This window comes from Chenopodium quinoa, unplaced genomic scaffold, assembly GCF_001683475.1.
Source record: "Chenopodium quinoa cultivar QQ74 unplaced genomic scaffold, ASM168347v1, whole genome shotgun sequence".
Taxonomy (NCBI): domain Eukaryota; kingdom Viridiplantae; phylum Streptophyta; class Magnoliopsida; order Caryophyllales; family Amaranthaceae; genus Chenopodium; species Chenopodium quinoa.
In genome coordinates this window covers 5,521,910-5,540,019 of record NW_018743850.1, presented here as the reverse complement: position 1 = coordinate 5,540,019, position 18,110 = coordinate 5,521,910, and the positions used below count along the sequence as shown (strand labels likewise).

At 34.8% G+C, this 18,110-nt stretch overlaps 1 protein-coding gene and 3 pseudogenes across 1 annotated transcript; all 4 read right to left on the bottom strand.

The window, feature by feature from the left end:
• Positions 1–2,323: 2,323 nt before the first annotated feature.
• LOC110685707 lies at positions 2,324–3,112 on the bottom strand (annotated as a pseudogene).
• A 4,913-nt stretch (positions 3,113–8,025) lies between these two features.
• LOC110685706 lies at positions 8,026–9,035 on the bottom strand (annotated as a pseudogene).
• Positions 9,036–9,953: 918 nt separating this feature from the next.
• LOC110686074 lies at positions 9,954–11,594 on the bottom strand (annotated as a pseudogene).
• A 253-nt stretch (positions 11,595–11,847) lies between these two features.
• LOC110686076 (translin-associated protein X-like) lies at positions 11,848–16,802 on the bottom strand. The gene is made up of 7 exons (XM_021862661.1): positions 16,618–16,802; positions 16,303–16,409; positions 13,627–13,706; positions 13,191–13,332; positions 12,965–13,114; positions 12,537–12,738; positions 11,848–12,378 (listed from the first exon to the last, which is right to left on the bottom strand). Exons 1-7 carry the CDS (start codon positions 16,688–16,690, stop codon positions 12,278–12,280), a joined length of 855 nt encoding a protein of 284 aa, XP_021718353.1. The 5' UTR covers positions 16,691–16,802; the 3' UTR covers positions 11,848–12,277.
• Positions 16,803–18,110: the final 1,308 nt, after the last annotated feature.

The window sequence follows — 18,110 nt, the reverse complement described above, 5'->3', positions numbered from 1 at the left end:
AGGGTTGGAACTCGCCAACCTTCGTCAATAAAATAGATGACATGGGTGTTTTGGAACTACTCTTCCTTCGTTTCCTTACTCCTTCATTGCCTTCTGTCACTTCAGCGGAATCACCACTACCACTCCTTTTTTGCGCACCATTTGCTAAAAAACTACCCCATCATCCATCCACCTCTATGGTCCCTCCCCTTCCCCCCTAGCTAGCCTCTTCCAACCCTTTGTCCCACATGTCTTCCCAGCCGAACCAAAAATAAAAGGTGGAGGTAGTGAGATTTCCTCCCCTGTAATCCCAACCCCCACCAACTCCTCCCCCCTCAACCCCACATGCTCCCCCTGGATAGCATCCCCTACAGCAGTTTTAGTGCTAGATGCACTTCCCCTAACTCCCTCCCCTTCTCAAGACCAACACCTTCACTCAACCCTCCTTCTATTGCACCACTATCCACCAAACCTTCTTTCTCTCCAATCAGTCGAAATAGGGCTAGTCAGTCGAAATAGGGCTAGTAATAGCCAAATTATTCTCCTTCGTTACGAATAGTTGCTTCCTGTTACTAACAATATTATTGAGTTCGTTAATATGCTTATGAACTCCTTTTCTTGGCGAGGCGCGAAGAAACAGCCCCCACCCTAATCTCTTAGTCCTCTCCTCCTCTGAAACTGCGGTGCAATCCTTTTTCGAGTGGCCTATGATACCACACGCGAAACAGAAATACGGCAGTCTTTCGTACTTGAATTCAATTCGAACTTCCTCCCCTTTTTATCCTCCACCCACTAGTGCCTGTGTAAAGGTTTCTCAATGTTCATAAGCAGTTTGATTCGCCTATATCTCCCAAGTCCTAGTGTGTCTTCCTCAATTTCCAAGAACTCGCCAAGGTTAGTAGTTAAGGCTTTTACATAGGCATTAGATCTACAATTAAACAACAGATTAAGCACTCTGATCCAGAATGCTGATGGAGATAAATCAACATGGTCAGGCTGTTCATTGCCCTCAATTTCATTCAAAACAAGAAAGTTATTCTCCCAACACCACGATCTACTCTTCATAATATTCTCTTTATCCTTCCAATGAAAGAATTGAAAGGCGTACAAATTAGGGCTAATAACCCTAATAATCAAATCACTAGTCGGAGCCCAAACCTTCATCATTGTTCGTTTGCATGCTTCAACATTATATGGCCAAGACATACATAGACGCCCTATCAGCAAAAGGTGTTTTCATTCGATCCTGCATAGGGGTGAGCAAGACCGGGTACCCGGTCATATTTACAATACCCGGATCCGGAACCGGTTATGACCGGATCCCAAGAATTGGAACTGGTCCCGGAACCGTTTAATACCGGATCCAATTTTCTTGGAACTGGTCCCGGAACCGGTAGGAACCGGGTACCCGGTCTTATTCAAAGTAGTAAGATACTGATTTTTTATTTTTATTATTTTAATATTTGTTATATAATACTATATATAATCTATTACTGCTCATGTTCATATTGTCCATATCAGAAAACAAAGAGTATGTTATATCATAATATATATAATCTATTACTTTTGATGTGTTCTTTCTACAGGCCGTCAGGCCGCATTGAAAAATTCCCTCCATTTCAGCGAAGGGATATCAGTCAGGAGTTAAGGATATACGGCTCTTGGATAGGCAATTAGGCATTACACAGTACACACTGACTACTTAAGAAGCGCAATCTACATATACAAAATGAAACAAAAAGTGAAAAAAGTGAGAAAAATACTGACGAGTAACAAGCGACCGCCGTCCGGTACCGGAGAAGATCGAGAGAATCAGGGAGTTGAGGAGAACGAAAGAGAGGATGAGATTTTGAGGAGAACGAAAGACAGAATGAGATTTTAAGAGGAGAACGAAAGAGGAGAACAAAGAAGATCGAGAGAATTCAGAACACCCTAGAATGAATGGGATGAAATGAGGAGGCTGAGTGGTTGACAGAAACCCAAGAATGAAATGAATTGGGCCTAATTTTGTACTGGACTAGTGGATTGTTGGGTTTTAAAAAAAAAAAAAAAAATTATAACTAAACCAGTACCGGTTCCGGGTACCCAGTTTGTCTGGATCCGGGACCGGGTATCCGAAACTGGAATTGGTTTAAACCAGGTACCCAGTGGGTACCGGGTTCGAAATTTTAGGATCCGGTCCCGGAACCGGTTATAATCGAGTCCGACATTTTGGACCCAGTCCCGGAACCGGTGAGACCAGTTCTGGGTCCAAACCCAGCGGATCCTAACCGGTTTCGGGTCCGGTACCAGGTACCCTGGGTCTTTGCTCACCCTTAATCGTGCATATTTAACTTCCCCTAAATCAATCAATCCCATTATTTTCCTCCTTTAAAGAAAAAGGACACCCCCAAAATTCAGCCAATTTTTTCAAATACAACTTAGATTGTTCGTTTAGCTCTTCAAGAAAAAAACCTTATTAGGGTTCTCTAAGCTATACTTCCAAGCGTTCACAACATGATCCCAAAAATCTTCTTCTAGTGGGTTTTACCATCATTTTGAGGCCTTGACTTGTTTGTAAAGTGCCATAATGAGATGAAGGCATCCTTTGGGTCTCTAGCTAAGTATATAACTTTGCAGCCGGTTTCCTTGATGGATAACGGTAACGAGTCAATGGGTAAGTGTGTAGAAAACAGCCTAAGAGGGGGTAGTTCTGTGAGGTTAGAGACTTGGTGATCAGCATAAAGCTTAAACTCTAAGTAAGGTACTAACTCATGGGGGTTGTTTGATCGAAGTGGGTGGTTATCTCCTCCCGGAGGATTGATTTTCCGATTTACAACAACGTATGCTAAGGCTTTGAGCCATGTTGTCCGCATTTAGGGCTAGTGGCAAGGATGATATCGGTATCACGAGCTTAGAAGTGGCGTTGGCATGAAAGAAAACCTTGAAGCATCCTTACAGGATACCAAAACCCTTGGTATTGGTAAAGATGGGATAGAACCCATCCTTGTTCTTTGGGTAAGGTGGAGATCAAGGCTTGACATTCTTGGGTTATGTCATCTTCGTGCAAATATTTGGCCAATTTGGGAGACAGAGTTACCTCTTTTGGATCATGATAATCATGAGAAAGGGTTGATAATTGATTGGTTGCCATGAGAAATATTGTTGGCCTTGGATAATTGAACACTTAGGCCTTGTTTAGTTCACCTTATTTTTACTTATTTCAGAAAAAATAAGTTCAGATCAGATCAGATCAGAAAAAATAAGTTCAGATCAGATCAGATCAGAAAAAATAAGTTCAGATCAGAAAAAATAAGTTCATATCAGATCAGACCAGAAAAAATAAGTTCAGATCAACAAATTATTATTATTATTATTATTATTATTATTATTATTATAAAAATATTATTATTATTGTTATTATTATTATTATTATTATTAAATAGCACAAACAATAAACGATAATAATTAAAATTTCATTATAACCTCCAAATCATAAACGTTTACAAATATAGTTTTCATTACAAGTAGTTCCAAATTTCCTTCGCTATATTAAGTTGTACTTCGTTCATTACAGCTTTACGATTCTCGTTAAACAAATCATAATCTGCTATTGGTTCGATTTCTATACCACTATCAATGGGTATATCCAACTCATGTAATCGAATAAAATTGTGAAGTGTGAATGTAGCAACCATAATTGCCAATTGATGTTTAGTGTCCATATTTGGCATCATTGTCAATATTTTCCTTCGAGATTTTAATTGTCCAAAACATCTCTCGATCGTTGTTCGAAGTGAAGAGTTAAGATAATTAAAAAGTTCAAGTATGCCTTAAGGTGGTGGACCATTTCGAAATTCGGGCATATGGGTTCTAATATCTTTATCTTTTATTGGACTCAAATATCCAACGGTATTCGGATATCCAGAATTTACTAGATAATATTTTCTTGTTACAAAATAAAGTTATACGGCATATTAGTATAGTGTCATGGATGGAGTAAAAACATACACTATTTTAAATTATACCTATGAGGTGGATGGGGAAATCGAAATTCTGGTACGGTTAAGCAATGGTTCCATACAGTAATATCATGAGCACTACCTTCAAATCCAACATTTATAAACGTGAAAAGTCTATCAAAGGAACAAGCAGCCAAAACATTCCATGTTTTTTTTTCCAGAACGCCCTCGATATGCTACATCATCGTCATCGCTTACAACTGCATTTATATGAGTCCCATCAAATGCTCCAACACAATCCTAATAGTTCATTAACATTTAAAAATACATTTTATAAGTGATTATATATTGCACATGCATAAAATAATATAATGACAATGCAAGATAATAATAATGTTTCTTAATACCTTGAAATATGGCCAATATTTTGTGCTGTCACCTTTTTTTTTTTGGCACCTCGCTCAAACTTTGGTATGGTCTTATGATCTCGGTAGACAAATGAACTATTGCTTACAGTACTTGTTTAAAGTACAACCCAATTGTTGCAATAGAGTGCTGAAATCGACCGGCAGCACCACGATAAGAACTGCCTTTAGCCATGATATATAAAAATATTCCTAATTGCTCAGCCACAAATATGTAACGACCATCCGATAATAAATTTTTATTTTTCATGCAAGTAACAAGATCTACAAATATGTTTCCATCTAATCTCAATTGTTCTTTGCATAAATCAGGATGGGCATGTAGTAATCTGTTTATGTATTCGCTACCAGATTCTCCACCTAACCTTAAAGGCAATCTCTCAATTGACAGCTTTTAGGACAATATTACTTCCTAGGAGAGACTGATAAAGTCATATTGTCATTTCCTAAAACAATATATTATTGAATAAAAATAATATTGTCAATTCCTATAACAACATACTCCCTCCATCCCTTATTGATAGCCTCTTATGGGCAATTTTCACGGGAAGTAATAAGCAAAAATAAGTAGTAAAGTACATTGGAAAGATAAATTTACATTGGATATGATTAAAAGTAGACGAAGGGAAATAAAAAATGGGATGAACATTTTGGGACTAAAATTTAGCCAAAAAGGACTATCAGTAAGGGACGGAGGGAAAACATAATACTTTGCTTTTTCCTAGAAACACCCTTTTCAGATCAAAACAATAATACTTGATCAAGTGGTTTTAACAAAAATATTTGAATATCTTCTTACAAAATATTACTTTTTTTCCTACTAAAAAAAAAGCAATAATAAACGAGCCTAACGTTTCCTGTACAAAAAAATTTAATATCTTCGTACAACATATTATGTGTATTTTCATTTTTTTTTAATTTCATATTTTTAATAACAAGCCTAACTTTTCCCATAAATAAAAAATTTTAAATTTCATATTTTCTTTCCTCCTATTCTGTCAAATACTTTTTCTTTATACAATTTTTTATTCTTCCACTTACCCCACAAGCTCCATATATTATTACATTTGCCAATTTTTCCTAAAACTCCCCACATGTAGAAATGGAGAAGGTATTTAAAATTGAAGGGAGTATACGTATAAGGTTTTCAATAATAATAGCTACGCATTACTTTAATTAAAATTAGTACAAAATAACATAGAAAATGTTGTTATTTCAAACAAACGATAAAATCAAATCCGATACATCATAAATCCATATTATTATTTAAGAATTAAGGTATTTGAAAACAAGTCAAATCACTTTTTTCTATATAGAAAAAAGCTATAATAAATTTAATCTGTAATTTAGTTTTTTTAGGATCCCCATTTTAATACTTTCTTATAAAAAAAAAATTCATTTATGAAGTGGGATATTGTAAATAATAAATTATCAAATATTCCAATTCTATTATCTTATACTATCTAGTAATTTTAATACTACTACTACTGCTACTACCACTACTACTACCACTACTACTACTATACTACCACTACTACTACCACTACCACCACCACCACCACCACCACCACTACTACTACTTCTACTACTACTACTATAAATCCATATTATTATTTAAGAATTAAGGTATTTGAAAACAAGTCAAATCTCTTTTTTCTATATAGAAAAAAGTTATGATAAATTTAATCTGTAATTGAGTTTTTTTAGGATCCCCATTTTAATACTTTCTTATAAAAAAAATCATTTATGAAGTGGGATATTGTAAATAATAAATTAGCAAATATTTCAATTCTATCACCTTATACTATCTAGTAATTTTAATACTGCTACTACCACTACTACCACTACTACCACCACCACCACCACCACCAACACCAACTACTACTACTACTACTACTACTAGTACTAGTTCAGATCAGAAAAATTCAGATCATAAAATATAAGTTCAGATCAGATCAAAAAATATAAGTTCAGATCAGATCAGATCAGAAAATATAAGTTCAGATCAGATCAGCTTCAATCAGGTGAACTAAACAAGGCCTTAGTTAACATATGGTTGATACACAGAGAAGTTTGAGCAATTTTTTTTTTTAATTTTTTTAATGTTAAAATTGTGGTGCCATTCAACTAGGCGTGTTAGATAATTTAATTTGTGCATTTATTGTAACATATAGTATACATTCCCTCCGTCCTTTAATGATAGTGTCTTTTGGTGAAATTTCACGAGAATTAAGAAACTTAAATTAGAAGTAGTAAAAGTACATTGAAAAGGTAAATTTACATGGCGTATGCAAAAAAGTATAGAGAGAAAGTAATAAAAGTATATGGAAATGCAAACTTTACTTGAGAAAACTAAATTTGCCCAAATATTATTGCAAATTGGAGGGAATTTTGGTAAAATAAAAAAAAAAAAAAAGTATATGGAAATGCAAACTTTACATGAGAAAACTAAATTTGCCCAAATATTATTGCAAATTGGAGGGAATTTTGGTAAAAAAAAAAAAACAAAAAAACAAAAAAACAAAAAAAAAAAAAACATTAATATTTATGGTTGTTGGAAAAAATAAATAACATGAATATTTTGAAACTAAAATTTGACCAAAAGGGACTATTATTAAGGACAGAGGGAGTAGTACGAACTACGAAGTATATCTGATGACAATTGATTGGAATCCAAAGCGTGCGTTGCTATCTATATTACTGGAGTAGATTATTAGTTGGGAAAATAAATGATGTATAGTAATTTGTAATGAACCAACTATAATCACCTACATTTGGAAAGTGGAAATTAATTGGTGAAAGCATAAAAACGGTAACCATCTGATATAGCGTGATAGCAGAAGAATGCACAATTTTGCGAAGAAATTTTGAGTCGATAAGTTAGGTCGGCAACTTGAATATGGTACTCTTCTTTAAAATCAATGAGTTGGACTGTTGGGAAAGATAAGAAATAATGTTGGATAGAATCATAGAAGTAAAGCCAAGTAATTCGTTTGATGTTGAGGAGAAGGTGTTGATAATTGTTTCATATATTTGTTTCAACTAAACTCTGCATTGTTTATAATACTTTGTAATAAAAAGGTTACTATATAAAATTAAGGTCATTATATATTTAGGGTCACTATGTTCAAAATCACGTTGGCCGGCACGTGTACACAAATTTTGTGATTACCAGCAATTGTTTATGTTTAGATTAAATGACAATCATATGGTTGCTGATTTGGACATGATTTCAACTAATCACCCCGTATGATGATAAGGGAACCTTCTAATTGATTTTCTCACATAAAAAATTATTGTTATTATTACTATTGATAATACCACATACAAAACTTAATGGAGCGACTCTTAAAATGCACGAATTTGTCCGGATCCAACTTCCAAGTGAATAATTGAATATATTCACTCTTTTCCAAATTAGATAATATTTTGACTTTGTGCACAATTCACATAAGTTTCTTTGACTTCGTTTTGTGATTTTGTGTTGAGAACAAGTATAGTCATATAAGGTCTTGTTAGATTCGTCTCAAAATCTTTTTTTTAAACATCAAATTTTTATAATTTTGCTAATTTGTAATCAAGGATATTTTCATTAGAAAACATGCATTGGCAAACGTGTCTAAATGAAATGTGTCATCTAATATGAAACGGAGGAAGTAAAAACAAACCAATGTACGTAATGATGATCTCAAACCACAATAAGACATAATAATCTCATACCAAATGCATACATAAATTTCCCTCTTAGAAACGGAAACATATTTAAAATTTTAAACCATAGTGAAGTAATTAGCTCAATCACCAATCTCGCCCTTACGAAAAAAGACTCATTATGCTCCCCAGAAGTCAATTACCCAACTTTGTTCACCTCTAAATTGCTCAAATCATCAAAGCTACCAAATCAAGTATTTCTTCAAGCACCCCATTATTTTCCTCCTCTAAAGAAAGAGGGCACCCCCAAAAGTCAGCCAATTTTTTCAAATACAGTTTAGGTGTTCTTTTAGTTCTTCAAGCACCCCATTATTTTCTTCCTCTAAAGAAAAAGACCTTGTTAGGCTTGTCTAAGCTATACTTCCAAGAGCTCAAAACATGATTCCAAAAGGCCCGCAAAAGCTAACACCTTTGCAAAACTTGTCAAATGCCTCTTCTAGTGGGAGTTTACCACAATTTTGAGGCCTTGTTTGAAAAGTGCCATAATGAGATGAAAGCATCCTTTGGGTCCTTAGCTAGGTACACATTGTCGCAGTTCGTTTCCTTGATGGATAACGGTAGCAATTTGACAGGCAAGTGTGTCAAAAGCACCCTAGGAGAGGGCAATTCTGTGAGGTCAAGGGCTTGGTGATCAACATAGACCTTATGCTCTAAGAAAGGTATTAACTCATGGGGGTTATTTGCGAGAAGTGGGTAGTTATCTTCTTTTGGAGGATTATTTCCCTGTTCACAACAGCGTACGCTAACGCTTTGAGCCATGTTGTGACACATTTAGGGTTAGTGATGAGAATTATATCGGTGTCACGAGTTTGGAAGTGGCGTTGGCATGAAAGTAAACCTTCAAATAGATTGATTATTAATTAGGATACCAAAATCCTTGTTACTGGTAAAGATTGGATAGAATCCATCCTTGTTCTTTGGGTAAGGTGGAGATTAAACCTTCGTTTATGTCATAGTATGTGAAGATTGTTTTGTAAATTATATTTTAATTTTTGGTGTTAATCGACTAGTTGTGATCAATTAATTTGTGAAATCATTGTACCATATTATATTCATTTTAAAAAAAATTGATTGCACAACAGCTCGTGTCTAGCTACAATAGGAATTTTGTTTAGAAAAGGGACTTTTTAGCAACCTAATATGAGTAATGTCTAGTTTTGAAATATAATTTTTTCTTTTTTCTTTTTTTTTTTTTTTTTTTTTTTTTGAAACCAGTTTTGAAATATATTTCAACAATATTGCACCATGAAGGGTTTCACACTTGCTAATGCATTACTATGGCTATTAATTATTAATATCTTTAATTACGCTTTTGTAAAAATTATTAATATATGATATTTGAAAAGTACATTTGGAGACGTATCTAACTAGATACCACATAACTATACTTTTCATTACGGATAAATCACAAAAGATGGTCATAGAAGGTTACATAAATAGTGTAAAAGTCCTTATGGTACAATAAAAGAAAACCGGAGGAAGTATATTTTGAAATATATATTTACTTACTGTCGACATTTAAAGAATTATTATATATTACTGATCACGTAGATTATTACATCTGTTTTAAATTCTTATTAAAAAGTCTCCTCTTCACAAAGAAAAAGAAAAGGAGAAAAAAAGGAATAAAGAGAGATAAATAATACTTCATAACTTTATATAATTGTATTCTTCTACAAGTAGTAGTGGCTAACGTGATGACTTGTTTTCAAATTAATAAATCGTATGAAAACAAAGGATCCCTTAAATTAATTTCGTCACCATAAACTATTACTTTATTATTACTCCGTATTATTATTGTAATTATTGCACCTCAAACAAAATAAAGAAGTAAGGGTGTATGAAGAAAATTTTTATTTGATTCAAATTATGTATTTGCTAAATTCGATTGTCGTATGACTTTACATTAATGGATTAATTTTACAATTCATTCAAAAAAAAAAAAAGAGGGTATTCTATTCACGTGGGTTTTATATGAACTTATCTAAAATCATTGAACATTATCTGACTTATTTTAGTTATAATTTAAACATAAACCTCATCAAAATTTATTCTTCCTAAAATTATCTTATCAAAACAACTTTATTTCCCTAAAATAAGTGAAAATAAAGTGATTAAAAAAGACCTTAAATCTTAGATATACTAAATTGTCTCAAGTGAATAATTGAATATACTACTCCCTCCGTCCCACAAAACAACTTAAACTTTGATTAGCTCTCATCAAAGCTTACATGTTAAAAGTCATTGAAAAATAACCTTTGAATGATAAAGCCAGTTTTTAATTACATTCGCATAAAAAAAGTACATACTTGGATGACGTGATACACCATACCGGATGCATATACAAATTTCCCTCACAAAAACACAACCGATTTAAAACTTCAAACCACAAAGCTGAAATTTGTTCAAACAAATCTCATCAAGTTTCTCAGTCATCTCTTCAGTAAAGTAATTAGCCCAATCACCAACCTCGCCCTTTCGAAAAAAGGCTTCATTATGTTCTCCCGTAGACAATTTCCCAACCTTATTCACCTCCAAATTACTCAGATTATCAAAGCTACACAAACTAAGTATCTTATCAACAACCCCATTATTTTCCTCCTCTAAAGAAAAAGGGCATCCCCAAAACTCAGCCAATTTTTTCAAATACAACTTAGGTTGCTCTTTTAACTCTTCATATTTCAAGAAAAATACCTTATTAGAATTATCTAAGCTATATTTCCAAGAGCTCAAAACATGATCCCAAAAAGGCCCACAAAAACTAACACCTTTGCAAAATTTGTCAAATGCCTCTTCTAGTAGGAGCTTACCATCATTTTGAGGCCTTAACTTGTTTGCGAAGTGCCATAACGAAATGAAGGTATCTTTTGGGTTCTTAGCTAGGCACACAACATTGCAGCCCGTTTTCTTGATGGATAACGGTAGCGACTCAACAGGTAAGTGTGTCGAAAACAGCCTAGGAGAGGGCAGTTCCGTGAGGTCAGGGACTTGGTGATCAACATAAACCCTAAGCTCTAAGCAAGGTACTAACTCATGAGGGTTTTTTTAGAGAAGTGGGTGGTTATCATCAAGGGGAATGATTTTCCGGTTTACGACAACATATGCTAAGGCTTTGAGCCATGTTGAGCCGCATTTAGGGTTAGTGGCGAGAATGATATCGGTGTTGCGAGCTTGGAAATGACGTTGGCATGAAAGCACACCTTGAAGCTCCCTAATAGGATGCCAAAACCCTTGGTATTGGTAAAGATGGGATAGAACCCAACATTGTTCTTTGGGTAAGGTGGAGATTAAGGCTTGGCATTCTTGGGTTAAGTCATCTTCTTGCAAATATTTGGCCAAATTGGGAGATGGAGTTACTTCTTTTGGATCATGAGAATCATGAGGATGGGTTGATAATATATTGGTTTCCATGAATAATAATGGTGTTGACCTTGCATAATTGACACTTAACATATGGTTTATATATACATGTACAGTTTTGAGTCTTTTTTTTTTTTTTTCTTTTTTCTTTTTTCAGAAAGTCAACTAGAAGTGCTCGATCTACTATGAAATTCTTGTATCTACGTAAAAGAAAAAAGATAACTAATTAAGAAAGGAAGTTTTTTAAGAGTAATGTCTAATTTTTCAACTTCATAAAATAATATTCTAAAAAATATACTTCGTATATACATGCTTTTTATTAATAATAAATTATTACAAGCTATTGACCAGATGATAAAGCATATTGTTATAGTACCACAGACAATATAATGGAGGGAGTCTTTGAATGGACGAATTTGTGCCAATCCAGGTAAAGAGTTGAACATACTATAGCTTAAACTTATATTAGCTTTCAGCAAAGCTTACATATTAAAAGTTGCTCAAAAATTACCTTAGCAACTACCGGAGTACTTCTAAAATGATTAGGCAGCCTTTCAATTCATTTCATCTAGTTTCACATTTCACCTAACTAAAATGTAAACAGACAAACCAAATCAGGCATATGTTAACCTCATTCCCGTAAAATTACCTCAAAAAAGCAGGATACGTGAATGAAATTGTTAGGGTTATATAATGTGATGTTCTCCAGACACGAGGTATTGACAAAACCGACCACAAATTCACTTCCCATTACCAAGCATAGTCAACATCAAGTGATCTCCAGAGTATTATAGAAAGACTCCAGAGTGAACAAGACACATACAGTTTGCAGAACGGGAAACTGGAGAGTTTGACGGTAGTTTACAGCTCCATATCCGGGACTCCCATCAGCGTGTAGCTAGGGTCATTTACTCCAAGCATTGGTATATACTCTGATCCTCTCACATGTACGCTGAAGCAAGCTAGAAAAAATAAAAGCTCAATGTCAAGAACAAAGAGGAAATATATTCTCATCCACTAAACTTGACCTGAAATGATTCATTTTAAACTGATAACATTTCAGATGCTGAAATGACTGCAATCACCCACATTTAAGTCAAGCTAGTATTAGCGAGCATACCATTTTCTATTTTCATCACACTTTGAAGCATTGTGTCCATTTTGAATTTCATATCATGGCTTTCATCCATATTTGGGACAATTATGGTCAGCTCCCTATGTAAATCACGTACAAATCTGCATATCTTGTCAGCAAAGTCAAGTTCACCATCTGATATTCGGCTTATCGCCAGCCTCATTAACTCTCCGGTCAAGTCTGCAAGCTACATACAGATAGATTCAGCACTCATTGAAACAAGTTTCTTAGCTCAAAGACCCTCACACCACACAATTTATTAATTTATTAAAATAATTACTCCGTATGAGCTTCAGACTATAAATATTTGATATGGTACAGTGGATGATAAGCAGAGAACTTTGAAAGATAAATCAGTAGTTAATACTTGCCATAAACTACAAAACACTAGAACTGTGTTACATGTTAATTACCCCCAAAAGGTAGTCAAGTATATTAATCTGCAGAGGCTCAATGGAAGAATCACATAAATGTAAGAAAGTAGCATTAATCTCGTCAAGATTCAGAAGAGTTCCAGTTTGGCAGAATTTGCAGAATGTTGCAGCTTCCACATATTCTTGTACCTGAAAAAATATATAGCATTAATTACCTTAAGGTACAATAAATATACTGTAAAAGAGGGATGGAATAGGTGCAAACCCCAGGCGAGTATGCACGTCTCAGCTTCCAAAAGTCAGTCCCATTCAATTCTTTCACAAGCCGGGAGACATGCTGATCCCTCACAGCTTGTAGATCCTTCTCTGCCTTCTCTAGTACTTCATCTTTGTTAAGTTTGCCAATTCTGTTGTTACAAAAATGCTCCACACCATTAACCACCCATAGCAAAATCTAGTGCGAATAAAGAACCACAGCAGAATGAGATAGGCAAGGTGGGAAAAGGCCAAAGTAAAATGAAGCCCCTCAGAATAAACTGTGGCAAATTTCAACAGGTCTTTATAAATACAGCCAATTTTAATTATACCATCAAGAGTAGAAAGTTCACAGCTTAGAGGGATTACATAGGATGCCTAAAAGATAATAACCTCCACGCAAAACATCACTACCTTAAAGATTGTGGTAGTGTGAAACAATTTACCTGTGCACCTGAAAAATAACTTTTTTGCTGTTCATGGTGATATCACGGCTTGCTTTCACCACTTTTTCTCTCTTCTCATTCTACATAGAAATGAAAACAATATTGACCTGAGAATAAATATCATCCTAACCAACACTCACAATTCACAACAATGCCTAAACGTTTTGATGTTAAATCATGAAACAAAATCTAATAAACCCCAAATATCAAATAAAGAAATCCATGTCTATTGTTCAAATTTTAATCATAGAACACCAACTTATAACATATGCACACAGCATAAAGATTGCCATACAGAAAAGATCCAGCACAAACTAAGATAGAATCCTTTACTAACATTTGAGTGAAATGGAAAGTAGAGGCATTGGAAAGCTCTGCCACATTTAAGAAGAAATAAGGTAATGTTAGAAGACGACTGTTGGTATCTGACCATCAGATTTTATAGTGAAGATTGGAGAGAAAACCTGAGCTGCCTATAAAAGCTCCAACTTCTGGCAACATTGCACGAAGGGATAAAATCTCTTCTCATGCAAAGCTGAATGGGGGTGTAGTGGAGCACTGAGAACATAGATTTTTGGCAGGTTGAATAGACTAAGATAAAGACCCTAAGAATCCTAAATCTCTGTACCTTAGTTCATCATGGAGAGCTATTTGGGATGATCTGCCTTACCAACCTGCATAAAATCTCCTTTGTTTGTTGGTCTGATAAGAGAGTGGCCACCAATCATTCCTAGCTAGAAAATTTGCAGAAATAATCTCTTGTGAATTGCCCTTTTTGCCAATCTCAAGAAGAATCAGTTCTACTTCTTCATGCACTGAGAGACTGCCAGATCCCCAGAAATCTGAGAGGACTTGCCCACACCCAACTCCTTCCTTTCTTGCATGTCTACAGATGTGGCCAAAAGTCAATCCCCCTAATAAGCCTCCCCCCATCTTGCAGTCTTGTAAGCATCTTTCTCTCAGGCTAACTCTTCCTTCTGTTTGAGCAGCCATGTGCCGCGACCAAAGACTCCCCAAGAGGCAACTGGATCTGAGTGTGGAACTGTGGACCAGCCGTATTTAGTGTATCTTGATGCAATCAACCAAGAACACTCTAATCAAAATAAGGATTAACAGGCAACAACTCTCTCAGACTAAAAGAGAGTAATCAATTGAATCACAGCAACATGATTCTCATTAACGATCAAAACTCAAGAGCCTACAGAAGGTGAACATCGGCTGAATTAGTGATAAGCTAGCAAAGGATGCTAGGGGGAAGCTAAATTTGGATATCATTAATCCCTGACCTGGTTTGGTATTATTCCAACTTTTAATCAGTCAATGGTCCAATCAGTGGTTAACTCTTGCTTTGTTAATCTAAGAATGTCAATACTTACCCATTCTTCACCTAATTACCAAAAACACTACAATGTAATTTAATATTCAATATTACTCATTTAGCTCCACAATATCTTTTCAAAAATGCAACAATTGTTTTTATATTAAATTATTAATCCGTACGAGCCAAAAAAAATGAGCTCCTGCATTCAGCCGGTCAAATAGTTGAAAACCTCGAAGACTAGTGTAACATCCAGTGGCGTGCCCAGGACATGGATAACATTAAAGCTCATAAGCCTAGAAAATATCAGCAATCCATTACATATTCTGAATTCATAATTTTCATAAAGTACCATGGTTTAATTCATGCACTCTACAAGGACCAATAGCCATTCTAACAAACCTTCCTATAACAAATTACTGTATAAGTTCAATAAAATTTAGAAACAAAGGATTACAATTGTGTGACGAAACCGGTCAAAATCTAATACAAATATACAATACCCTTGCACTTTTCATCCTATATCTCTTGTCATACTCATCGAAATGGTGCCGGGCATTAAACTATACAACTCCAAAAATCAAATTACAGCTCCAATAATGACCCAATGTAGTTGAACAACGCAAAGAGATGTGTGTTTTCGTGCTAAAGGAACATAGGTTATCACGTAACAGCGTAAACCACCCCTTGTGCTGACAGGTCAACTGCAGCAGAAGGTAATGATAGTCTAATATTCCAATTCTCTCTCTTGATTATAAAAAAAAAATTAATCCTTATTGCCACAATTTGTAAGGCACTATAAATATATTCTTCTGTTTTAGTTAACAATTTGTAAGGCCTTCCTGTCCAGCAATAAAGACCCAACCAATGAATCACACAACTCTCCCAAATGCAGTTTCCTTGACCTTTTCCAACCCACGTTGAAGTGAGGTAACTTTTTCCATTCCATATTTCCATTAAAGCTCAAAAGATTTCATCTCCAAAGCATGACATATAACAGGGCATTCAAATTCAATCAGTTAAGGGCTCCCTTGAGTGCTTTGACACAAAAAAATGAGGGTAAAAAAAAACCGACCAAGCTAAGCCTGAAAATTACAAAGTTCCTTACACACATTCAACACCAAAGCGCTACGGATAACAGGATATTCTAATCCAATAGCACTCTATTCACACATTCAATTAAAGCCACTACCAACAACAGGATTCAAATTCAATTAATTAAGGCTCCTTACAATAACTTGATAACATCTAAGCATCTAAGCTAAACTTACATAATAACACTCCATCATCACACATTCAACACCCAAAAAAAACTCCCATTTCAACAAAAAATTAGAGAAAAATCCCAGGAAACTTACAAGGTTGTTGAGATATTCAGCATACTTGCTGAAAGCGTCACTTATAGAAGCGTCAGTAGTCATCATCCTAGGCTTCTTTGCTACACTTTCCCACCTGGCTCCTGCTACTATTACAGCAATTTTCAGAGACAACGACTAAAACCCAGTGTAGAAAAACAGTAGATATTGAAAAGGGTTTAAGGTTTAGGGTTTTAGAGTGATAATTCCAACGGAAATTATGGAAGAAAACTAGGGTTTAATAAATGAACTTGGGGAAAATTCGATAAAAGAAGTTGAAGAGACAGAAATAGAGGAGAGAGAAAGAGAAAGACATACAGTTATGGAGGCGAGAAGACTTAGGTTTAGAGGCCATGAGAGCGAGCTTCTGAATTGTAGTAGCAGCATACATGTGTCTGTTAATGGGTACTTGTTCCTACTTTAGCCTTTCTAACTACCAAAACTTGTTTCATCATATTCTTGCTTAAATCAACTTGTGCTTTGGCGAATTAATATGTCTTTACTCCCCGTCAAAAAAAAAAAAAAAAAAAAAAAAACTTGTGCTAATTATTCAGGGATTCCTAATGTTTTCCTTATTTTTCTTACCTTTTAAAAGATAAAAAAACTTGTGCTAATTATTCTACTAATGAAAAATTTTGGTCATTTGATTTGTGGTAAAACAAATTTGAGATGGTTTATGAATGAAGAAGAAAAATGTAAGTCTTTTAGAATATGGTGACCTCATGATCGTTATAAAATTTGTAAAGGTGGTGTTATACTGGGTCGGTACCGTGCAACTCTCGTTTTGGTCGATAAAAAATTGCGGAAATTTTTGTACTAAAATCGCACAGTGTAATATGATTATGTATATGTTTGCCCATAAAATGATGCGCGTCTTTATATGATGGTTGTGTTAGTTCAAACTCTAATGACTGATGTAATCAATATTGTGCATTGATCCATACTCAAATTTTCCAAGACCAAGGACTAGACTTGGAATTTCCAATCCATACTCGTTGCTTCGAAATATAAATTACAAACTTATACTAACAACCATTTACAAATTTATAATTCTCGAATATTTAAGGTTTATTTTTAATTACTCATTCTTACTTTACTCAATTTATTGCCTAATTTGCTATCTCTATTTGTTGCTTCAACAAGGTCAACCGTAATATATGTAGTGAAATCTCGAAAAAGAGGGACACCTAAAATAAATGTGTTAGGGGAGGCTTCGAAGGAGCTGGAAAATGAACTTAATTTTCACTCAGACACCAACCAAACTATAAATTATAACAAGCCTGGCTGGCAATGCCCGGAAGGGGTAGAGGGATGGGATTTGTGCCCGATGAAAATCGAACCTCACACCTCAAGGATGCAAAAACGACCTCTACGCCATTGCTCTAAGAGGTCTTTCTCCCCAACCTCCTTGTGTTTGCCATAACATATTGCTACCTTTTTTTTCTGTTCTTTTAAAAAAGTTTGAGTATCCCCTAATGAATTATAACACGAGAATTTACAAAGGAAATTTACAATTAAAACCACTTTTTCCAAACGTCAGTTACACACAAATCTTCTAGTTAATGAAAGATATATCTTAATGCCCTACTACTCCTATCCTACTTCTATTGACGTTGTCCATGAAAATAAAAGGTTTTTTTTTATTTGATGGTAAGAAGAAGGGGGCATACTTGAGGGGAGAAATAAGGAAAATCCCTCACATGAGTCCCATGAACTTTAATCCCTGGACCCAGTGGCGGATCTAGAATTATAGGGGTGTTGTGTCACCGCCACTCATTGACCACATACCAATCAATAATTAATACATGAAT